This window comes from Punica granatum, chromosome 2 (assembly GCF_007655135.1).
Source record: "Punica granatum isolate Tunisia-2019 chromosome 2, ASM765513v2, whole genome shotgun sequence".
Lineage (NCBI taxonomy): Eukaryota > Viridiplantae > Streptophyta > Magnoliopsida > Myrtales > Lythraceae > Punica > Punica granatum.
This window is the reverse complement of record NC_045128.1, coordinates 28358264-28383627: the sequence shown is the minus strand read 5'-3', so window position 1 is coordinate 28383627 and position 25364 is coordinate 28358264. Positions and strand designations below refer to the sequence as shown.

The following is a 25364-nucleotide window of genomic DNA, read 5'->3' as shown; positions in this document are numbered from 1 at the left end:
GCTCTGAGGTTTTCCCGGATCAACTGCTTGAGTCTGACCTCGTCCTCCTTTTGAAGGATTGTGTCGTTGATGCTCTTCCTCTTCGTCTCTCCCTTTTGCTGTTGCCGTTTGTAGTACTTTTGGGCATGGCTTGCAAGTTCGCTTGTATTCTTATTTGTCAGGAAATACGTCGAAATTATCTCCCATTTCTTATTCTTCCATTTTTTTGCCAGGGTAGCGAAGTAGCGCAATCCCAGCAAGAATATCCTGCTTGTCAAGAATATTAATTTGTCACAAAGCACGGATCAATATATATATATATATATATATATATGAATTTATTATATTAGAGCCAGTAATTGATGTATACCGAAGAATGGGCAACAAAATTGTCCATGGACTAATAGTAATAGATGCACATTTTTTATCCCGGTATATGAACTAGTAATTAATATCTAAGCTGTGCTTTTATGCCGAGCTAGAACTATCGGCCAAACTCTTGGAAAACGCAAGCATGTGTGACGATTCCTTGCAATAAAAGAAAATAAATATATAAAGAACGCTCGGGTAATATTAGAAGAAAATAGAAAATATCACTACGTGACTTACGTACTTGTGATCATCCTCAGTCCAGGAGACCGGTTTCTTCCTCTCGGGCTTCTGGTCCACCAGATCGCCAACTGCTTCCTTCCTCTTTCGCTTCTGGCCCGCCTCACCTGAGGGTGGGATGATAGCTGACAGTCTGCGGTCTGCTTCTTCACCCTCGGTAACAGCTACTGGGATTGGTAATTCTTCGTCCAGAGAATGCCGCAGATCCTCCAGAGTCATGTCCTGAGTATTATTGTCGTGGTTTAAGCCATCCAGATAATCATAGAGAGACACGCGACCGGCGGCGACAGCACACGCAGACTCGAACATCTGACTGATGCTTACTTCGATGTCGTTGTCCATATTTATGTGTTTCCAAGAAAAACTGGTAGCACTCGATCTCAATTATAATCTCAAGATGGAGTAGTCGGTCGAGAATGCTCGAGCGATCAATCGGTATGTATGATGATGGGGAGTGTGTGTGTATTGCGGGATGTCCATTGGGTTCAGGTGGTCGGTACGTTTATATATACAGTGTTAATTAGGATCCGTAAAGATCAAGATTATGAAATATTAATTTGAGGGAGAGGATATAGGGATACGGTGGAATATGACTGAGAAGAACATCACTAGCTAGATTTTCGGGAGATTCCATCCAATGGTGAATCTAAGGAGGATTAGGAGGATCCAAATCACAACTGGTGTTCTGCAGCAGAGATTGAGAGAATATAGGGAATGTGGATGAAATGAAAATTACGCCAAAATTGATAAGACACTGCACTTATCATACGACATAAATATGAGATGGACTCGTGTGTCAATATAGGGAATGTGGATGAAATGAAAATTATGCCATAATTGATAGGACACTGCACTTATCAGACAACATATATATGAGATGGACTCGTGTGTCAGCTATACATATTATAAAGGGTCCATGAATTTTGTTTATTTGTTATTTTTATTGGCCAGAAATGGACATCAAGTGAAATATAAAATCGCTTCCTACAACTTCGAGCTTTGAGTTGAATGAGAGAAAGTCTATCACATAGATGGTTACAAGCATTATGATATTTTCAAAGATAACCATCCCAATTAAAGTGCTTGGTTTTTCCGTAATGAAATGTGAGACCCATCATTTTTTTTTAAAACCTGCATACATAATCATATACATACATATACTTATATATGTATATTATATATCACTTTTATGTGGCTGGAAGAAAAGAAGAAGAAGAAGAAGAAGAAGAAAAAGAGGTTTCAAAGGGTCCCATGTGGCCAAACATTCTTCCCCTCGTATTTCCTTGAGAATCCACCGACATTGACTTCTCTCTTTTCCTTTTTATTATTTTGTTTTGAATCGAAGAAGAAATAGAGCAAAAACAGAGAGAGAGAGAGAGAGGGAGGAGTGAGTTGAGTTGAGAAGACACGTTGGAGAAGAAGAGGAAGAAGACTAAGTTGGGAATTATTGATTTGTAAGTTGATTGTCTATGATTTAAACATTCATATTCACTAGGTTTGGCATAGTTATGGCTATCCTTGCATTCATCTCAGTTTGGTTCAGGTTTGAGAAGTTTAATAGCTGTAATTTGGTTATTTTTCTCCTAATTAATGTCAAATTGAGTCGAATATATAGGGAGTTAGTCTCATTCTATTGTTGGAATGAGTTTGGTCACTCATATGAGCTTAATAATTCAGTCTTGAGGCAGGGAGCAAATCTCTTGATTGAATTAGTAAGTTTCTAGGCATATATATATATATGTATGTATGTCTTAGTGGAATTGGATCGTACTGATAGAAATCTGTATGCTCTTTGGCTAACTTGACTTGTTGTGATTGATAGCAGGGTATGTATGAAGTTGATTTGGGAATTTATCATGCATTATGGTGATATTATGTGGTGGATTGTGTGACTAAGCACTTGCTCATTAGTATTTTAGAATAAGGGAAGTACTTAGAATTCCTTGCACCCCTTTGCTTGAACTTGGCTGATTGAATTGGCCAACCGTTGGATATGATTTGCAACATATTCTAAGTTGATATGATTTATGTTATATATGTGAAAGTAAATGGAGTGATTGACATGTATAAATTATTATAAACGTTTTGGTGGGCGAGGAGATGTATTGGTTGATGAATGCATGTGGATATCTCGGAAGGGATGAGATGAGATGTCAATTTTGATTGAGCTTCTTTTACTTTTAAGCCTGTTTTTCTTGGACAAGTTGAGAAGCTATTTTTTTTCATGGAATTCCACTACTGAAATCAATTCTTTTATTAACTTAAACATCTTGTTAATAACTGAAACACATATTTTTCTCCATTAAATTGCTTAAGCAAAGCGTGGAGGTTAAAAACTATTAAGTGGTGATTCTAGAAAGATTTAAAGGTAGGTAGTGATGTAAAATAATGGTGTTACATGATTAGGTTATAGTGATTAAGTTACACGTTGATAGGGCTGGTGGGTAATAGAGGATAAAATAGAAATGGGATTGATTATGGAAGTATCGATGTGGCTTATTCCTATCAAGAAGGAAACTTACCAACATCGATATGTATGGTCATATTATTATGCTATTCATAATTTAATTTTATGCTTCAAATGATAAGCGATGGATGAGATCAAAATCATGCACCGAAAGGCTTTGACTCAGTGAAATAAGTTTAGCAAGTTCGGTGAGTACTCTATTCCCTCGTAAAATGATGTACTATAATTATATAAATTATTTAAGAGGAATATTGTGATAGTTAGAGATTAAGAAATGAGTTTTGCTAGGCTATGTAAAAGGATTTGAGAGATGTTTCTGTTTGTGTTGTTGTCGTCTATTTGAGATTATGTGATTTTTACAAGAGCTTTAGCTGGTAAATAATTGTATGGAGGGTATAGATTGCTTATATGTGGATATAAGCTACATGATGGGGCACGAATGGCAGCTGGACCCAGCGGAATAGAAAAAAAAAGGGGCATGAGTGAGATGTGTGGGGTCACGGTACCGTCCTAATTTGTTGCAAGGAAATACGACCCTATGGTTATATTGATTGGTTTCGTTGTATATTGTTTGTCTTGTCTGATTGCTGGAAATATGATAATGGTTAAAATTGTCTGAGGTTGTTTTGCGAAAGTCGTGTTGTTGCTAAGCTTGATCTGTTAAGTGATTGTATAGTGATTTGCTATGGAATGCTAAATGAACGGATATTTGATGTTTATGTGATATTGGATATTAGAGAAATGGTTGATTCTAATATTATTATATGGTTATAGAGATAATTGATTGTTTAAGAATGAAATTAGTAATTCCTTGTATGTGTTGTATACTATGCTATGTTAGTGAATTAAATGACGGACTTGGGTATACTAGTGTTATCTATATAAACACTTGGTCGTTTAAAAATATAATTATTACTTAATAGTAAATCATTTTACTTGGAATATAGTGCTCACAGAGATGCAGCTCCCACCTTGCATATATTTTTTCAGATAAGCTTCTAGCTGCGTGGAAGAACCATTGTCGATATTGGGGATCTGCTCGAAAACTAAGTAGGGATCTTAGTTATTTGATATGTATTCTTTTTGTATATAATGTATTTGAATATATTATGACCTGAAACTTTTGTTTAGATGGTTTAGTAATGTGGTTGAGAAAAATTACTCTCTTTTGAGAAGTGTGTATATATATATATATATATATTAGAGGTTGCTAGATTGGTTATATATATATTTTGGGTTTATGGAAAACATGTTTTTATATGACTAGTTTATGTGATAAAGGATATTAAAAAAATATAGAGAAAATTCTGCAGAAATTTCGGGTCGTGACACAAGTATTATGATATTTTCCGTAATGAAAAGAGAAGGTTGAGCAAAGCAAACGCTCTTAGAGGATCTATAATATAGTAGGCGAACATGCACGGGATACCGCATAATAATAAATAATACTATTAAATAGGTAATAATTTAGGAAAATAATATTTAAAAAATAGATTTACATGTCGAATATATTTTCTTCCAATTCTTTGTTTTGTTATTGTGTGTTGGGGATGATTGTTGGGGAACTTTCAAACTTCATTAATTGAAGTTGACCATTAGTTATCACAATATTGGAAAATGGGATAAATATGTAAAAATTGAAAAATATTATTCTAAATTTTGAGAGATGAGAATTATTACTAATTAATATGTCTGAAAGGAAAAAAAACATTAACTATTGCGAGTAAAGTCATCACTGACAATCCGGATGGACATTTCTTTTCGAAGAGATACACAATTGTTTTATAAAATTGATGTAACCCACATTTGAAGGTATAAGCGAAATATTCACACCAAAATTTCTCTCGTCTCACCTCTCCTCTCTTGTCTCCCCTCTTTACTCATCTCTTTCAAATCTCTCTTGTTCTCGGTCTACTGCAAAAGATTTAGAACAATATTATGTGATCATACAGTTCCAACAGGATTGATTTCATTTTGTATCCTAGAAGTTTATTTGGGAGATCCCGATTGCATACTGTTGGTGGGGTCGAATAAAGATTACACTATTTTTCGGTTGCAAAAAATGGAAGGAAAGGAATGGGTACACTTTCTTTGTTTGGATAGGCTAATAAATTTACCTCCCCTTCCCTCACCTCTCTTTCCCTCCCCTCCCTTTCCCTCATAAAATAATATCCAAACAAAGGAAAATTCCACGCCAACCCACATCCACCCGTAGGCTAGAATATTCTGGCAGATGATGCACTTAACGGATGGTGTATATCAATCAGAAAGATAATATAAAATCCAATGGTGAATCTAGGAAGACTAGGAGGATCAATTAGTGTTATGCAGCAGAGAGAATATAGAGGATGTGGATGAATGAAAATTTTGTTTTATTTAGCTCATTTTCCAGCCTGGCTAAAAAAGCCATTCATAAGACAGTGCATTTATCAGACAATACAGACTCCTAAAAAAAAAGAAGAATCCAATTAGTATCTTGGAGAATTAGCGTTAGAGGGTCCACAATGCCTTCCCATTTTGGGGGGCCTCACTTTGGTGTCGCATGGGGCTCACTCCTCCATTGCTTGGTCCCAATTCCCATTTCAATTGGGGTCCCACAAAATATTTCAATATTCAAAAACTGAAATGAATATATTCTTTAATTTTATTTTCGCTTTTGAGAAAAATATAATATTTAAAATTCTTGAATTATTATTATTAAAAATTAAAGTTTAAAATTTTAAATTGCGGATATTATTTCGGGTTTAACAAAAAATAAAATTAATTAATATTATTGAAAATTAAATTATCAATTAATATGTATATTTTCCACTTATTTTTTTTGAAATTTAATGGAAAAAAAGAATAAGTTTTTAAGGAAAGTTATTTTACAATTTTTTTTTTTAAAAATTTAAATTAAAAAGACAACATTGACAATTTGGTCCCTGAAATATACACCTCACGGAAAGTTCATCCCTGAAATATATTTTATGTACTAATTGGTTCGGACGTTTCAAACGTTAGAACGATTTGGTCTTTCCGTTCGAAAAAAGCACAGGTCCTTGACGGAACGTGCCTCTAAACGCTGTTAATTGCCACAGTTGGTCGTCCTTCAAGTAAAAGGCTTTTTGCTCCAAATTGCTATTCGATCAAACCCTAATTGAGCTCCCTGCTTCCACTCCAATCATCAAATTCACCCAAACGCCCCAAGATTTTTGCAATTGAGAGTGTCGCCCGTGATCTTCCGAAGTTGCAATCGTGGTTGTTGGTCATTTTCTGGTGAGCAGCACCTGGGATCAACCCCTGTCGGGAGTTGCCTTGAGCGCTCGAAGGCTGTTCTGCTGCGTTGCACATAGGCAGCAGGTCAGTTTAATTCCTGATTGTTTGTCGTTTGGGCGGTTTTGGGTTGTTTTTGGGGGGTTTTGTGGGACAAATGGAATGGTTTGTTGTTGGTCAGTTGAGGTTATTGGGAATGAACCCAAGAACCAAATACCGGGAAAAAAGAGCCATGAATCGCTGAAGAGAATAAATCACCCTAGCAATGATCTGATGCAGTAGCTACTGATATAGTTCAATGCCATTTCTCCAGCTTCTATGGAACTGACCGTAGCAATGTTTTGATGCAGTAGCTGTTGATTGTTTGTGTGTTCCACTTCTATGGAACTTCATCTGAGTCTCATTTGCCCCTCTCTCTTGATATATCTATTTATGCTTTCTATTTGGTATGAGGTGATGGATTTTTGAATTGGTCCAATTCGATCTCCTCTGCTGTTCTTCATTCCAAAATGTGAGCTTTGCAACCTTTTGTTGCTGATGTTGTCTTCACTGATTTGTCTTAATTGTTGCAAGCTGAATTATTAGGTTTATATTTACTATATTGTTTGGTTTTATGAAGGAATGATGATGAGGTTGGTGAGGAGGATAATCTTGAGGATATGATGTAGATGGGCAGGATAATCTTGAAGGATATGATCTAGATGGGCAGGAGGATCATCTTGAGTATGAAGATATTGAACATGTTGATTCATGGGTTTACTGGGATCCAAAATGCATATTTAATGATGATACTGAAGGTCATTTGGGTGAAGAAGAAGAGCATTTTTGACGATCCCTCCTTCTGGGCGGCATCGTTGATCCAAGAACGAACGCGGCTTTGATACCAACTGATGCAGCGTACACGCGAATAACCTATCACAGACCCGTTGATTCGCACACGAATACCGGAACTACGACCTTCAACTCCCTATTGATTCTTCGAATACCTAGGCAATTGGCATCCAACTCGAACAAATCCGAGAATTGGGCAAAGAGCACGAAAGCTCTAATTTTTATTGATAATAAAAAAACTCCTCCAGCCCTAGGGCTTACACAAAGCTTAAATAGGGTTAAAAAACTAAATTGCATAAAAAGAAATAAACTTTCCTAAAATTGTAAAAAGCACCCTAATTAACATAAAATTGTCTGTTTGAGGCCCTAAACGATGGAATTCGCCTAAAATATTGAAATTTCACAGCAAAGCAGTGAGTTTTGCTCCAGAGGCCATTTCTTTCGAAATAGGGTCGTCAAAACCTAATTTTCTCAAGGTACCGACTTGTCAGGTCTTCTGCCGCTTCAATTTTAGCGATGGATCAGATTCTGAAAATGGGGAGTAGATATTTGTCATATTATCACCAACAATAGCCGATATGGTCATCTCCAGTGATGAAGAGGAAGACTCTATTTCAGAGGAGTTAGTGGACAAATATATCTCTGATGATGACAAGGGTGAAGAGGAGTTGAGAAAGTACCCCGAGTTTGATGAGAAGGCCACCGGGGAGGTTCAATCATAGATACACATGTTATTCCTAAACTTAACTATGTTTAAGAAAGCTGTGACAGATTATAATATAGCAATAGGAAGGGTGTTCAAGTTTGTGAAGAATGACAACGAAAGTGTTAGGGCAAAGTGTAGATCAGAAGGGTGCAAATGGGAGATCTTCTGTTCTTGGAGTAATCAGGTGAAGACTTTCAAAGTAAAGAAGTCCGTGGAGCCACATACTTGTATTAGGGGGCTCAAGAACAAGCAAGCTAATAAGAAGTGGTTGGCTGCTCAGCTTGTTGATGAATTAAGATCATACCCAATAATGTTAGCACATGATGCTTTTGAGTGGCTTAAAAGGTATAGAGGTATTCGTGTAGATTACTATCAGATATACAGAGCAAAGAGGTTGGCCAGAAAAATTGTAAAGGGATCTGAGAAGTAGCAATATAAAAAATTATGGGACTATTGTGAGGAACTTAGAAGGAGGAATCCTAACTTTACATTTGGTTTGAAAGTGCATAGACCTACTCTAGAGCTGCCACCAACATTTGATAGGTTATACATTTGCTTCAATGCAAATGTTCAGGGGTTTAAAGCAAGGTGCAGGCCTTTCATTGGGCTGGATGAGTGTTTTCTAAAGGGGTACTATGAAAGGCAGTTACTGTCTATTGTTGCTCAAGATGGCAATCACCATTTCTATGTGATTGCAGTAGTTGCTGTTCAGCAAGAAAGTAGGGATACATGGAGTTGGTTTTTGACAAATTTGTGTGGGGATATTGGACAGTATAGAAAGAATGGTTGAAACTTTATATCATATCAACAAAAGGTACCTATCAATTTGACTATATTTTTTTAATATTGACTAAAACTAGAACATTATTTGATCATAAAGATTCTTGCAGGGTTTGAAATTGGCTTTGGAGGAACTATGTTCTGGTACTCCACATAGGAATTGTGTGCTGCACTTATGGAGGAACTTCTACAGCAAATTCAAGAACATGGACCAAACCAAACAGCTCTGGAAATGTGCAAGAAGTACCACAATGGTGGAGTTTGAACATAATATGATGATAATGAAGAGAATGAATGAGGATGCATGGGCATGGCTGAAGAGATTCAAACCCGATGCTTGGAGCAAAGCTGGATTTAGTGATTATTCTAAGAATGATAATCTACTAAATAATACTTGTAAGCAGTTTAATTGGAAGATTGTGAAGTTCAGAGGTAAGTCAATTATTACGATGCTTGAAGATATTAGATGTTATTTGATGGGGAAGATGAATAAGCACATATTGAGGGCAAATATGTCACGACCCGAAATTTCAGCTGGATTTTCCCTATATTTCCTCTATATCCATTACCACATAACTATTCACCTAAAACTGGCTTTCCATAAACTCACAAAAATATAAAACCAATCTGGTAAGCTCTAATATGTATATACATCTCAAAAGAGAGTAATTTTCTTTTCTCAATCAATTGCTAAATCAAACTAAACAAAAATTTCAAGTCATAATATATTCAAATACACTCTATACAAAAAATACTTATCAATTAACTAAGGTTCCTACCTAGTCCTCCGAGCTGATCTCCAATATCAAAAGAGTTCTCTTGTGCTGCTAATTTAGCTCCTAACTCATCTGAAAAACATATGCAGAGTGTGAGCTGCATCTCAGTGAGCACTAAATTCCAAAGCAAAATGAATTATTATTAAATAAATATTTAATTGCAAATAACCATATATTCAAATCAATAATAAAACCACATCCAATCAAACTATAAGTTCACCCGCACGCATAAGCTATATGTATATATATAGATACAAACTATAATAATAATAATTATATCTAATATAATAACTAAATTTAAGTTCTACTAATAAATACACCAACTCTTCCAATCATTCCTTTAATATCCAATATCACATAAACATCAAATATCCATTTATTAACATTCCAGAGAAACTCACAACACAATCATCTGACATATCAACTCAAACAGTAGCACGGCTTTGACAGAACATCTTCAGACATTCTCAATAATCATCACAGCTTCAGCAATCATACAAGACAACAATATACAATTCAACCAATCAATATAGCCATAGGGTTGCATTTCCTCGCAACAGAGTTGTGACGGTACCGTGTCCCCGCACTCATATTCGTAAATTCCTCATTTCATTTCTCATAAGCGGGGGTTGCCCATTATCCTCCAATAGTAGGAGTCTATGCGTCCATTTTATATCCCGCCGGTTCAGCAGTTTAGACATCCCTTTTTGTATCCTGCTGGATCAGCGGTCTAGGCGTCCATTTTATATCCCGTTGGATCAGCGGTCTAGGCATCCCTTTTTGTATCCCATCGGATCAGCGGTCTAGACGTCCATTTTTGTATCCCGCCAGATCAGCGGTCTAGACGTTCATTTTTGTATCCCGCCGAATCAGCGGTCTAGGCGTCCATTTTATATACCGCTGGATCAGCGGTCTAGGCGTTCCTTTTTGTATCCCGCCGGATTAGCGATCTAGAAGTCCCTTTTTGTATCTTGCCGGATCAGCGGTCCCATGGCTATAAACAATCAAACAATATCAGTATATACAAGCACAATCCCAACAGATTACTATGGTGTCATAATATCCTCACATATCTCATACATGATTAGCATGTACAATCACATAACATATCTCAAGTCAACATAAAATATAAGAGAGCAATATCTCTCAAATCAATTCACACAACATAGCAAGACTAATTTCTTAATCTCTAAGTATTACAGTATTTTTCTTAAATAATACTTTGTATAATTTATATTCATATAATATATATTTATATATATATATATATATATATCATTTCACAAAGGAATAGAGTACTCACAGGACCCCTCAAAAAGATAAATCGATGAGTCGAGCCTTCTAGGGGTATGGTCTCAGTCTCCTCGGCTCCTATAATTTATAAATATGGTTAAAAAAAATCAAGTATAAATATGTATAGATGCCTATATATCTCAATCTTAACCTATCCATTTCAAAGCAAAACTGCCACTCACCAATCGCAATACAAATTTGGAAGACTTGATACATCCTAAACCACTTAGCCTATTCATTATCAAATCGCAAGGTGATATAAGCAATGCAGAAGAATTATTTAAATCCAATCTATTAGCTTGTATCAAAAGTTCAATCGGTGCTAAATCTCTAGTAACACATTCTTCCTCACTATTCATGCTAATAGGTATCATGTTCCTGACCCACCAGACCAACTCTAAATCTACTCCTTCAGCCAGCAACGCATTGGACAATCAATCAAGATTAATGATATCATAATTAATCCCTAAATTGAATCAATTAGTAAACCCTCTTTCGATTTTTTTTTCTTTTTCCTAATTACCATTGTCTAGAGTTCAATTTAACCAACCAACCAAGAAAAATCAGATAGAAAGCAAAATTCAATCCTGCTCCGATAATTTGTATTAAACCTAACCTACCCTTCTAATAAGATAAGAAAAATGACGAACGCCAAAACAAAAGCCTACTCTATCTTGGCACCGCCAATACTCAATCAGCTCTCAATCCACTGCCATGCCCAATTACCCTCTCGATTCTTCCTTCCTCCTCCTTGGCTCACCTCTATTCCAACTATGCTCGTTTTTCCATTCCTATGCCCCCACTGATCCCATCTTCCTCTCCCATGAGCTCCCCCGAGCCTTCTCTGCTACTCCCTCGCTCCCTCTCATCGTTTCTCTCTCCCTCTCTCTATCTCTCGATCGTGCCTTGCATCTATTTCGATCAAAGAACACAGCCAAACCAGCAAGAACAAGCAAAAAGAACATCAAATCGACAATAGCCAGAAGCTAAGGAGTCAATTAGAAACTCATGAGATAAAAAGACAACCTCCGATGAGCTCGATGAAGTTCAAGAAATCGTCAATGGCGGCTCTCCTCCTCCTCCATCTCTGGTTCTCTCTCACCCTCTGTTTTTCCCCATTTTTCCCACAGCCCCCAACAGAACAAGAAAGAAAAAGAAAAGGAAAAGTCAATGGCGGTGGAATGGGTTTGCTTGGGGGAAATGGGACCACGTGGGGTCCTTTCATCCCTTTTTTTTCTTTCTTTTTTCTTTTTCCAGCAAATTGTATGTATAATATATATGTATATAAGGATATGTTTGTATAGGTATCCACGTTTGAAAAAAATGTCGGATCTTACAAAATAGCTATGTGGGTCCAATTTGACCAGTAGCACAGAGTAAGCTAGACAAGTCTAGAAAAGATAGTTCACATTGGACCCTTGAATGGGTTGGTGATGTAGAGGGTTACAAATTTTAAGTATGGAAAATGCCCCAATGCAAGGTGGTAGATTTAGGTGCTGGAACTTGCAGTTGTAGAATGTGGCAGTTAATCGGGATACTATGTGCACATGCTATTGCTTGCATGGCTTATAATAATTTACAATTCGAGAAGTATGTTCAGTCATACTATTCTACTGAATGATGGAGAGCCACTTATGTCCCGTACATTGACCTAATTACTGGTGAAAGTGATTGGCAACGCAGTGAACTGCCACCGATTGAACCACCGGCATTTAAAAGACCATCTGGAAGGCCTAAGCAAAAGAGAAGGCAATCTGAGGGTGGGGCAAGCAACTCTGGCAACTCCTCCAAGGCAACAAAAAAGTATGGACAAACTCATCGCCCTAGATGTGGAGGGGTTGGGTACAACATTAGGAGATGTACGAATGAACCCACTAATGATGCTCCAAATAGGAGGGGAAAGAAAAGAAAAATCGGGGGCATTGCATCTGAAATGTCAGGTCCTACTACATCTGTTTCACAGGTATAATAATTATTTATTATGCTAACTATGATAAATTCAATTGGCTTTGTCTTATACTTGCTTTTTTGGTAGGTTGAAGCCCCCTCAGGCCCCATTGTAAGGTCTCAAGACTCTATCATCTTCGGGCCTATTGTACCTATTTCATAGGTATAATAACTGTTAATTATGTTAAGTATGATTTGAAATTAATTGGTAATGACTTGTTACTTTTTTGGTAGGTTGAAACACGTCTATTTACCTCAGGAATATTGTGATCCATTCTATCTGCTTCACAATCTTCTGCTCTGGTTGATTGAACTGACATTGAGTATTGAAATTATTTTAACTAAGGGAAGCCAACATATAAATCTTGTTTTCATAGGTTCAACGAAGGCCTTTTAGCTCAGGAATGGGGATACCAGCAAACCAAGTACCTAATTGGAGGCCTTCAACACCATTTAATCCATCTTCAAGTCCAAGCACATTTCCGTTCAGGTTCCTTGCAACAGTGATGAGTAGAGGCGATTGGAGCACTCATGCTTATAGACCCCCCTCCTACAAGGCCAAGAGTACTTGCACCAGTTTCAACAGTTTCAAGCGTCAACCTCCCATTCAAGCTCATCACAAGGATCAAACACCATTAGCCGAATATCAAGCTAAGGTTCCCATAGGCAGTTTTTTATTGTCGAAATATGATATTGATTTTTCTAGGATGTGAAACAAATAGAACATCCTAATCCTGATCAATAGGCAATTCTTTGTATCCAGTTCAATTCACTATGTGACATGTTCTTCATGGTTAATAGAATATGCTGCTTCTTATTTTAGATTACTGTGTCTTCTAACTGCTCATATCTTCTTATGTTTGGTTATTGGATAATAACATGTCACATGATAGCAATATAATTCTTTCATTACAATGCAAAGTCATACCTTGTTGCTTACAATATTTGAATTCAAGTTCACAAACTCATTACTTAACAAGTTACCATATCCTAAGACAAACACCAACTATGACTAAAACAAGGAGGAAAATCAATATACAACATGCAATCTTTAGTATTTTGTTTTCCTGTTAATACATTTGAATTTTCTTTTTCATCTTCTTCATGAGCTTGTTATCTTCTTCATTTAATGCTTGTTTCTCGAGGGATGTAAAAGAAGCTCCAATTCAGGGTCTTGTAGTCTGCTGCACTTCAAGCTGCTCCTCATTATCAACCTATTCAAAGTATCCACAGGTAAGATCACTTATCTTCCATAATAGACAACCAAGGAAATACCTACCATAGCTTTGTTTTCCTGGTAGATGTTTGCAACAAGAGCTTCCTTCCACACCCACAAAGATTGATTGATTCATCAACTGATGAAGACGCTGTGGACTTTTGCACATATTGTTTTGTCCCACTCCACTGGCTTCCCTCACCTCCCATATCTGTTGTGCTGAGATTTGAAGCTTAGTTGAAGCTTTTGGATGTGTTTGTCTGTTTGTTCTCGTTGCTGATGGTTGAAGCTGCACCTAGGGTTCTCGAGTGTACTGGCTCTGTTACTCTGCTAGCAGCTTAGTAGGTATAGAGGCAAAGTGCTTGCTCTGGTCAATGTCGCTTCCAAATGGGCTAAGAATATGAAAAGCAGGACCATGAAATTAAACATACAAGGTTGGCAATAGTAACTTCGGATTGCTTTTTTCTTTTCTTTTTCCTCTTTAAGTGCAATCATTAAGTCCAGGTTTTGCAATACAATATAGACTTTAATACCAAGCATAGAGAGAGAGAGAATATACACTTAGAAATATCAGACCTGTAATCCAGCGTATATGTAGTGAGATCTATGGAAATCCCATGAACATGACCAAGCAGCAGTCTGCATTGTCACATGGAACAGGCAGATGGATAATGAGTTATTGAACTAATTGATATCAATTTTTCTTTTTCTTAGATTAATATGATGTTACAAGAAAGAAAACATGAAACTTAGGTAGATGAAGAAAGGATGCTATACAAGCCCAGCATAAGCAAAGTCTATAGATAGAAGCAGCAAGAAGTGCAGTAAAGTCTCTAAGCTCCCAGTGATTGTCTGTCTGAAAGCCTTCTCCCCAACCTTTTAACCTTTTTGTAACAACACATGTGACAATAGCTGGCATCAGTTGGTGTAACTAACAACCAATTGCCTCTCAGTTCTAAGATGAAGAACATATGTTTATACATGAATTCATCAATTCAAATTGAGATCACAGCAGCATTATGTTCGAAATCTATTTTGTTTTCTAGAAACAATGATAGCCAGATGACCAAATGACTAACTAAACCTATATAAGGTTCAAGTATAATGTGAGGATTCTGGAGAAGGCTTCGAACAACGCGGATCAAAGCCAAAAGAAGAGGCAAATCACTCAATCCACTACATACCTTATATTAGTGGAGAAGGGTTAGTATCTAGTTCTCGTGTTTTCTGGTATTCCCAAACCATAACCTTAACCTCAATTGACCAACAACTAACCATTACATTTGTCCCGCAAAACCCCCCCCAAAACAACCCAAAACTGCCCAACCGACCAATAATTAGGAATTGAACTGACCTGCTGGCCATGTGCAATGTAGCAGAACAACCTTCAAGCGCTCGAGGCAACTCCCGATAGCGGTTGATCATAGGTGCTGCTCACTGGAAAACGACCAACAACCACGATTACAACTTCGGAAGATTACGGGCGACACTCTCAATTGTAGAAATCTTGAGGCGTTTGGGTGAATTTGATGATTGGAGTGGAAGCAGGGAGCTCAATTAGGGTTTGATCAAACAACAATTTGGGGAAATTTGGGGTAGGAAGCCTTTCACTTGAGGGACAATCAATTGTGGCAATTAACGGCGTGACGAGATTAGTTTCGTCAGGGACCTGTGATTTTTTCGAACGGAAGGACCAATTCGTTCTAACGTTTGAAACGTCCGGACCAATTAGTACACATAATATATTTCAGAGACGAACTTGCCGTGAGGTGTATAATTCAGGGACCAAATTGTCAATTTTGTCAAATTAAAAAATATAGTCGTTTGCTGCTGAACAGAGCATTTGGGATCGGCGCCCATTTACCGTCCAACTCCAATGGAAGTCCCTGGGCCCGCGGGGGATTTCCCTACTAATTTTAGGGGCCCACGAGTCGGGACCTCATTGGAGATGCTTTTAGAATCTTGAGAGTACTACAGATCGATCTGCGAAAGGCGTCCGCTGTCTTGTTTTCCATTTCGAAAGCCAAACCACCAAGAAGTGTTTTTGGTACAATTGCTTCTCTCGAACCGAAGCGAAAATATTGAGAAACCAATGTTATAATGCTATTTTACGATGTGCATCTATTGGAAAAAGAAATAAAAAATATAGGGGTTAAAAGAGATTATAAAAGATGGGGCACGAAAAGTATAAAAGATTTAGAATAATCCTTAGTAACATTCATAAGCCTCTTTCATAATTACATACAAGAACCATACTCATGCGCGGTGTTATGCAGTAAACATTTCTATAGTTTTAAGCTGTGATAATTATTTTTCCATAAGAATTAAAATATTATTGTTTATTAGAAACATCAATCAATGAAAATCGAACCATACTCATGAGCTGTGTTACTTAGTAAACATTTCTATAATTTTAAGATGTGATAATATTTTTCCTTAAAAACTAAAATATTATTGTTTATTAGAAACCTCAATCAATGAATATCAATTAAGAGATAATGGTGCATGTAGAGAGAAGTGAGAGGATAACGTGAGGAGAGAGAGAATACGAGAAAGGGAGAGAAAGAGATTAAGGGAAGTGCGTAGTTGGTGGTTAAATAAATTATTTAAAATTTTATGTAATACAAAACGAAAAGTAAGATTAATGTTGTCGCTTCAATCTTCAAACCCTCATCTTCTCGTGATTCAAACTTTCATATACCTCATGAAATTAATTAAGCACTTTCATTTACTACATAATTGACATTTATTAACCCATTGCATTAATTAAACCACCACATTAATTGAACCATTAAAATTCTCAAAAAAAAAGATAACATAATTGTAATTAATCCATGATATTAATATATTACATGCACAATATATTAAAATAATTATCTAATAATGTATTATATGTAAATTATATAATCGAATAATAATCCCATGAAATGCGTCGATGAGGCGCCATTTATTAATTAATCTCTAACTTACGCATGATGTAATGGATATTAATTTTTTAATAATTATTTACGAAGGGCATTTTGAAGAGAATGAAGAGAATGAAAATTAGACATACGTTCCTTATCCCTTCATAAATTAATAAAACTTGTAAACTGTGATAAATATTTACAATAACAACTTAAATAAAAAAGGAGTTGGGTGTATGTCCATTAGATAAGGGGAGGAGAAAGTTGATTTGGAAACTATTCAACAAAATTAATATTTTGTGGAAAATTTAATGGTAATAATGAATTAGAGTTAATGGGTAATGAATAATTTAAAAAACAAAAGTGAGACCAAAGAGTGAGTGTTTGGTTTTATAAAGTAGTAGATAACATTAATAAATAAATAAAACAAACAGATAGAAAGATAGATAGATAGATTATGTAAATAATAAATTTTTCTCAAAAAAGTTTTACTGTATTGATATCTTATCTTAAGATATTTATTTAATTTAAAAAGCTCAAAAGTTTGGGATTAATTAAATATTTTGTAAACAACAGCAACTCATTAGAAAATAATATTATGTTTTATCTAGATCATGTCATAAAATATTTAAAACATTGGGATTCACTAAAAATTACAATAGAGAAACTAAAAGAATCATTATATAGAGAAAATCTCATTGGGTAAACCAGGCATTCGAGACTATCAAGCCAAGCCGCCTCAACTCTACTTTCTTACATTTATATATACTAGTGAATCTATACGTGCGTTGTAAGTGAGAAGATTCTTGATAGAGGTGCAAATGCATGTTAATAAAATGTTAAGAAATATATACAAAATTTAAATTTCATTAGAAAAACATAATTATATATAACTTGATTAATTATCATATTAATTGGATTACTGTAGCAAACCAATAAATATAAGTTACTTAATCAATCTGTAAAATCAATTGATAATTTATTATTTAAATAGAGCACAATGTATGTTACCAAAACTAAAAATAATTAATTTAATTCAGAGTAAAACTACATTTAAAATATTTCAAAAATTATTTCTTGTACCGTTAGTTAGTAACTATATTTTGCACTTTCGCATGTGCAAGCGATTACTTGGATTGAAATATCGTGATGCGACATTGCTCAAGAACAAAAGTTTTTTACTACAAAAATTAATAAGGCGTAGGTCTACGTCATCTGAGAATTGACATAGTTAATTAGAAAAGCCCTATACAGAAAAGATCAAAGGGTATGTTCTTGTCAATATTAAGAAATACGATGGCACACTTTTAACTAATATAATATAATATATTTTGGTAAGGACTAATATTGAAATAATGATACAAATATTTAATAAAATTAAAGAAAATTCCACCATATAATTGGTTTTTAAAAACAACTAATATTCAATATCTATTATATATATATTTAAAGTAGATTCCGATTGATGACAGAGCTCCGTTCCATCGCGAGAGCTCACCATTGGCCTTTCCCTCAGCTCGTGGTGTGAAGTCCTTTCTTGTTCCCTGTTCATTTATTATATTCTCGATATCAAGAACAATTAAATAAAGAAATAAAAGAAATGAGAGAAAATAAATTATTTATAGAATGAAAAAAAATAAAAACTATCTATTATATATAATCACATATTTCCAATGCTTATAAATTCAATGAGACCTAGAGAGGAGAGTTGATGAGGTGTATATATACATACATATATATAGGTAATATGCAATATTCACACCTATTATATATATTTAAAGTAGATTCCGATTGATGATAGAGCTCCGTTAGATCGCGAGAGCTCACCGTTGGCCTTCTCCTTTGCTCATGTGCAACGTCTTTCATGTCTCATGTTCATTTATCATATTGTCGATATCAATAACGATTGAATAAAGCAATAAAAGAAATGAGAGAAAAAAAATTATTTATAGAATTAAAAGAATTTTAAAAAATATCTACTGTATATAATCACATATTTTCAATGCTTATAAATTCAATGAGATCGAGAGAGAAGAGTTGATGAGGTGTAAATATACATATGTATATATACGTAATATGCAAAATTCACATAATAATCATACAACAAAAAATTCGCAAAATAGTCTATAATGGTTTTCCAGCATAAATAATTCTTATAATAAAATTCACATAAACATTAATAAAAATTCGCTACTTTTGTCGCCTTTGGCCAGCCAGATTGCTCAACTTCCATATCCATGGACATTTCCTTTGCCAGCCCTAACGATTAATGTGGATATGCAAAGATACTGAAGGAAAAAATAAAAGAAAAAAGAGGAGAGCTATTCACCAAAAAAAACAAGGGCATTAAAGCAAAGATACTGACAAATAGTTGAACCTCCACACCACATATAAATGCAAAAACAAGGGCATTAAAGCTAGTACCTCATTGATACCATATATGTGCAACATTAGAGGAATAGTAATAAACCAAATGGTATCAGAGCCATTTTAATGATGCATGCATAAATTCTCTATTCATGCATAATCCAACTCTATTTTCTTGGTCTCACTCAGTAATGGTCTTGATGCCATCAATAGTATGGGACTCGCAGTTACAAGAAAAATCCATTTCGATAATTTGCTGGGCATTGAGGGAGAGAATCCTTTTATTATTATTATTATTATTATTATTATTATTATTGTTGTTGTTATTATTATTATTATTATTTTCTTTTTCCTTTTCTAGGTTGGGTGACTGTTATGATTTAAATACCGTGCACAACCATATGATCCAATTCTACCAATATTTGGAAAATCTTTTGGGTATAAAAATATCACTTGAAAATATAATGATTTCCTAGGGGCATTTCCTTGAACAGTTATGTTTCACATACTTAAAAGTAGAAAGAACTCTGAGGCGCCTTCAACCCCAAGATTGAATGGTGTGATTAAAATTAGACAAAGTAACAGAGAGTGTCACTCAGTTGAGGAGATCCTTCTCAACTGAGAGAAAGGAACTTCTTACATCATAATCATTGTTGACCGCCGTATCTCTGATTTCTGACGAAGATTGTCTCGTTCATCCGCTTAAAGTACAGGAAGAAAGGGGACCAGAGAGAGGGCGTATCAGTTGACTCTGCTCTTTGCAGCGTTCAAATGGCTGGAAAGTGGAGGAGTAGAAGGGAAGAAGAAAAGGGGGCAATACCAACGTGGATTGGTTTAAGCAGTTTGACGCTTATTCCGCTTAAGTAAGGTCTTTGTTCAAGTATTTGTGAATGCAGAAAATCCATACTGAGAGAGCTTTACCTCTTTGTGGGCCAATTCGGCTGATTGGATTAGTCGGAGCCTAATTGAGTTTCCAAATACAAAGGTTTGCACCGAAAAAAGGGGGGCAATAGGGTCTGATAGAAAAATTGGGAGATTAGTTAGGATATTGAAAATTTTAAATTTATCGAAAAGGATGCAATGGGTCGCCATAGCCTTAATCGAAGTTTGAAAAAACTGTAAGAAGCGCCATTTTTTTTTTGACGTATAGATATAGATCAGCGTGGTAATTAAAAAGAAAAAGGAATTGAAATAGCCAAATAGGTTACTTTACAAAGAAAAAATTAGGAACAAATGAGTTTATATATATATATATATATATATCCCCCGAGTGAGGAGTAGATGGGCAAAACCACAACCAGACAGGGCACGAGGTTGGAAATTTTCCGACCTGTTGACAATATCATTGTTTGAGTCATAAGAATCAACAGTAAACATCAGAATAAAATCTGCATCTCTGCTCCTCGAGTATCTTTCAAAGTTTATACTAACAATTTCGCTAATTATCTCGACCAAAGTATTGATAAAGTTGATCGACATTAGTCATTAGAGGTAACAAGAATATCTAAGTTTACAGAAGACATTCTACTAAACGCAGATGTAATGGAATTAATGATTCCCATGGATCATGCAAGAAGTTGTGTCTATATGGAAGACAGTCCATATGGTCAAGCAGCCAGGCTGTTTCTCATATGCGCCGGTGCTCCGCCTCAGTGGTGCTTTTGGCGTAGGCATGGTCTGAAAAGCTGCACATGTGCTGGTCATCGTAAAAGGATGGTTGGACTTGTTGATACTGAACCACTGGAGAGATCGGGGTGGTACCACCGGAAATGTTGAAGCTCTAAATTGAACAGTCGTCCCAACCAATTAGTGGCGGCATCAGTGTAAGGTCTGATGGCAGGCTGTACCATTGGTTGAACAGCGGGCACTGGCTGAAACTCCGGTCTGATGGATTGTGTAAGGTCTTGAGTAGGTGCAGGTGGGACCAGACCTGGGTGAGGGGCAGCGGGTCCTCCGACAGATCTAAAGAGTTCCTCCTGAAGATGTGCATTGGGTGTGTTTGGTGGCATGGGCTGCATCTGAGTCTGACCACATATGTCGAAGCTCGGTGATGCGGTCGAAGAGGCGGCAAGTCGGTACTTGGAGAAAAATAGGTTCTGACGACCCTATTTCGAAGGAAATGGCCTTTGAAGCAAAACTCACTGCTTTGCTGTGATTTTTCGATATTTAAGGCAAATTCCATCGTTTAGGGCCTCAAACAGGCAATTTATGTTATTTAGGATGTTTTTATAATTTTAGGAAAGTTTATGTTTTTTTGTGCAATTTAAGCGTTTTTAAGACCTATTTAAGCTTTGTACAACCCTAGGGTTGAGATAGTTGAATTTCAGATTTATCAATAAAGTTTGAAATTACCGTGCTCTTTCTTCTAATCTCGGATTTGTTTTCGAGTTTGATGCCTATTCCTGATATTCGTAGAATCAATAGGTGATAGAAGGTTGTTGTCTGGTATTCGTGCGCGAATCAACAGATCGCAATTTAGGTTCCGTTGCGTCACTCGGCCTGGAGTCTGCTGGGCAGCCATCACGAGCATCTCATTAAGATGGCGTTCTGCCTGTCCAACAAACAACGATCACTTATCAACTAATTTATCCTCAAAACTTACAGCATAAACTCCATTTGGTTCAAAGTAAGGTATGCTAGATTCGCAACTAAACCTGAAGGTCGTGCATTTCTGTGCTATTATTCAAAGATCGTGTTAGCATTAGAAAAAAAAAGCAAAAAAATCAAAGGGGGAACCAACGCATCGATCCCAACTCCGCATGACCATGTCTGATTTGAACCATAGTCACAAGAAGACTTGAATGGTTTGCGGCTCTTAATCGAAACCCCACCAAGATCTTAGAGGGCTATCACCCCATCCCTAGCCTAGAAGCAGAGTACTATCTCCGACGAGTTGCTTCAACCATGAGTGAAGGGACCTCAATCTCCTGCCTTGAAGTTTAATTCTTAGCTCGTTCCGAGTGGACTACCATGTCGATGGTACACAAAAGATCCTCTTTTGAAAGCCAGAGACAGCATCATATCCTCCTAAAGAGTTCCCATTTGACATCATATGTGGTCTCCTTTTTTCGTGGTATGGTTGATCCTTGTCTGAGTCGTAAGGCTTTGGAAATTTCTCCTATTTGACTTCCTTTTCCTTAAAAACAGTTATATGGAAGCGACAGTTAGTTTAGGTGAACGAAACAAAGCTAAAGAATCCTTCTTACAGTTTTTACACGACAGCAGATATGCTTAAAATTTAAGGAAGCGAAGAACATCGGATGCAGAATACCTGTGGATATTCATAACATAATGGCTTGACCTTTTGCAAGTTGTTGGGGCTCATATGAACGCTAGCCTACCCCAACCAACAACTTTTAACATATGATTTATCCTTTTTTGACTTTTCTATACATTAAATAAAGTTTCGGTCAGCTCCATGTGGGTTTGGTCATAGGTCTGATGTGGCTATGATGCATCCATTTGCTTTATGCATATGAATAAAGTATGGTTTCCCCCACCTTTTGCAAGCATTTAGAAATCCCCAGCAGCCCTGTAACTAAGTATTGAAGTTTAGGATTTTTCTTTTCTTTTCTTTTTAATTTTTTATTTTGGTGGAATTGAAGTTTAGGCTTTAACCTTGAAGGATTTGATCATAGTAACTGTCACAGCTTGCTGCAGTATGAGTCTCCGAGTTCTCTTGGAAACGGGAAAATGGAATATCACTTGAGGACTCCTTTTCAGTTCTAAGCATCTACTGGATCAACATTTTTTGTGAAGGCTTCATCCCATAGTTTCTGGTCCTCTAGTATCTTTCAAAGGTTATACTAACAATTTCGCTAATTATCTCGACCAAAGTATTGATAAAGTTGATCGACTTTAGTCATTAGAGGTAACAAGAATCTCTAAGTTTGCAGAAGACATTCTACTAAACGCAGATGTAAAGGAATTAATGATTCCCATGGATCATGCAAGAAGTTGTGTCTATATGGAAGACAGTCCATATGGTCAAGCAGCCAGGCTGTTTCTCATATGCGCCGGTGCTCCGCCTCAGTGGTGCTTTTGGCGTAGGCATGGTCTGAAAAGCTGCACATGTGCTGGTCGTCGTAAAAGGATGGTTGGACTTGTTGATACTGAACCACTGGAGATATCGGGGTGGTACCACCGGAAATGTTGAAGCTCTGAATTGAACAGTCGTCCCAACCAATTAGTGGCGGCATCAGTGTAGTGGCACTGTGTCCAGGTGATGGGGCCATACCATTGGTTGAACAGTGGCCACTGGCTGAAACTCCGGTCTGATGGATTGTGTAAGGTCTTGAGTAGGTGCAGGTGGGACCAGACCTGGGTGAGGGGCAGCGGGTCCTCCGACAGATCTAAAGAGTTCCTCCCGAAGATGTGCATTGGGTGTGTTTGGCGGCATGGGCTGTATCTGAGTCTGACCACATACGTCGAAGCTCGGCCTGGAGTCTGCTGGGGCTACCATGACGAGCATCTCATCAAGACGGCGTTGTGCCTGTCCAACAAACAACGTTCACTTATCAACTAATTTATCCTCAAAACTTACTGCATAAACTCCATTAGGTTCAAAGTAAGGTCTTGCAACAGCATAATTTCTGCTTTCATTATGATAATAATCAGTTGAAATTCTTTCTAATTAACGAACATCAATCGTATTGTGCAAGAGATGGGGCCGTACCATTGGTAGAACAGTGGGCACCGGCTGAAACTCCGGTCTGATGGATTGTGTAAGCTCTTCAATAGGTGCAGGTGGGACCAGTGCCTGGTGTGTGATGGCGGGTCCTCCGACGGATCTGACGACTGGGGCAGGTCCTCCAAACTGAAGAGCCGGGTGTGGGACGGCAGGCCGTACCATTGGTTGAACAGTGGGCACTGGCTGAAACTCCGGTCTGATGGATTGCGTAAGCTCTTGAATAGGCGCAGGTGGGACCAGAGCCGGGCGTGTGATGGCGGGTCCTCTGGCAGATCTGAAGAGTTCCTCCCGAGGATATGCATTGGGTGTGTTTGGCGCCATGGGCTGCATCTGAGTATGTCCTCCACCTACATCGAAGCTCGGCCTGGAGAAAGCCGGAGCTGCCATCACGAGCATCTGATTAAGATGGTGTTGCATCTGTCCAAACAAACAGGATCACTTATTAACTAATTTATCCTCAAAACTGACAGCATAAACTCCATTTGGTTCAAAGTAAGGTCTTGCAACAGCATAATTTCTGCTTTCCATATAATAATAATCAGTTGGAATAATCTGTAACAAAGATTAGTAGTATTGTGCTGGAGATGGGGCTGGACCAGTGGATGAGCAGTGGGCGATGGCTGAAACTCCTGCGTGATGGATTGTGTATGCGGTGTTGTATTGGCGCAGCTGAGACCAGAGGCGGGCGCGGGATGGCTGGTTCTCTGATGGATCTGTAGAGTTCCTCCTGAAGATGTGCAATTGGGTGTATTTGGCGCCATGTTCCAAGAGACAGGCGGAGCGGGCTGCATCTGATGAGTCTGAACACATGCACCGAAGCTCAGCCTAGGGACTGTTGGGAACCCCATCCCGGGCATCTGATGAAGATGGTGTTGCTCGTGCTCCTGTTCTGCTTGGGACTGCACCACGGTGGGTGCTGCCCCTCGTTGGGATAGTTGGGACCGCTTCCGGGCTCTGAGGTTTTCCCGGATCAACTGCTTGAGTCTGACCTCGTCCTCCTTTTGAAGGATTGTGTCGTTGATGCTCTTCCTCTTCGTCTCTCCCTTTTGCTGTTGCCGTTTGTAGTACTTTTGGGCAGGGCTTGCAAGTTCGCTTGTATTCTTATTTGTCAGGAAATACGTCGAAATTATCTCCCATTTCTTATTCTTCCATTTTTTTGCCAGGGTAGCGAAGTAGCGCAATCCCAGCAAGAATATCCTGCTTGTCAAGAATATTAATTTGTCACAAAGCACGGATCAATATATATATATATATATATGAATTTATTATATTAGAGCCAGTAATTGATGTATACCGAAGAATGGGCAACAAAATTGTCCATGGACTAATAGTAATAGATGCACATTTTTTATCCCGGTATATGAACTAGTAATTAATATCTAAGCTGTGCTTTTATGCCGAGCTAGAACTATCGGCCAAACTCTTGGAAAACGCAAGCATGTGTGACGATTCCTTGCAATAAAAGAAAATAAATATATAAAGAACGCTCGGTTAATATTAGAAGAAAATAGAAAATATCGCTACGTGACTTACGTACTTGTG

At 37.2% G+C, this 25364-nt stretch overlaps 1 protein-coding gene and 1 long non-coding RNA gene across 3 annotated transcripts; both read right to left on the bottom strand.

The window, feature by feature from the left end:
- Positions 1-9206: 9206 nt before the first annotated feature.
- On the bottom strand, positions 9207-11874 carry LOC116194717. 2 transcript variants are annotated; one of them, XR_004154510.1, is made up of 4 exons: positions 11723-11874; positions 10707-10774; positions 9978-10397; positions 9207-9475 (listed from the first exon to the last, which is right to left on the bottom strand). It is a non-coding gene; the product is annotated as an uncharacterized LOC116194717 (long non-coding RNA). The 2 variants fall into 2 exon arrangements; XR_004154509.1 differs by lacking the exon at positions 9207-9475 and having other exon boundaries at positions 9668-10397.
- An 11012-nt stretch (positions 11875-22886) lies between these two features.
- On the bottom strand, positions 22887-24946 carry LOC116195291 (RNA-binding protein 42-like). Its single transcript, XM_031524383.1, has 2 exons — positions 23808-24946; positions 22887-23624 (listed from the first exon to the last, which is right to left on the bottom strand). The coding sequence occupies exons 1-2, from the start codon at positions 24237-24239 to the stop codon at positions 23331-23333; spliced, it is 726 nt and encodes a 241-aa protein (XP_031380243.1). The 5' UTR covers positions 24240-24946; the 3' UTR covers positions 22887-23330.
- Between the last annotated feature and the right edge of the window lie 418 nt (positions 24947-25364).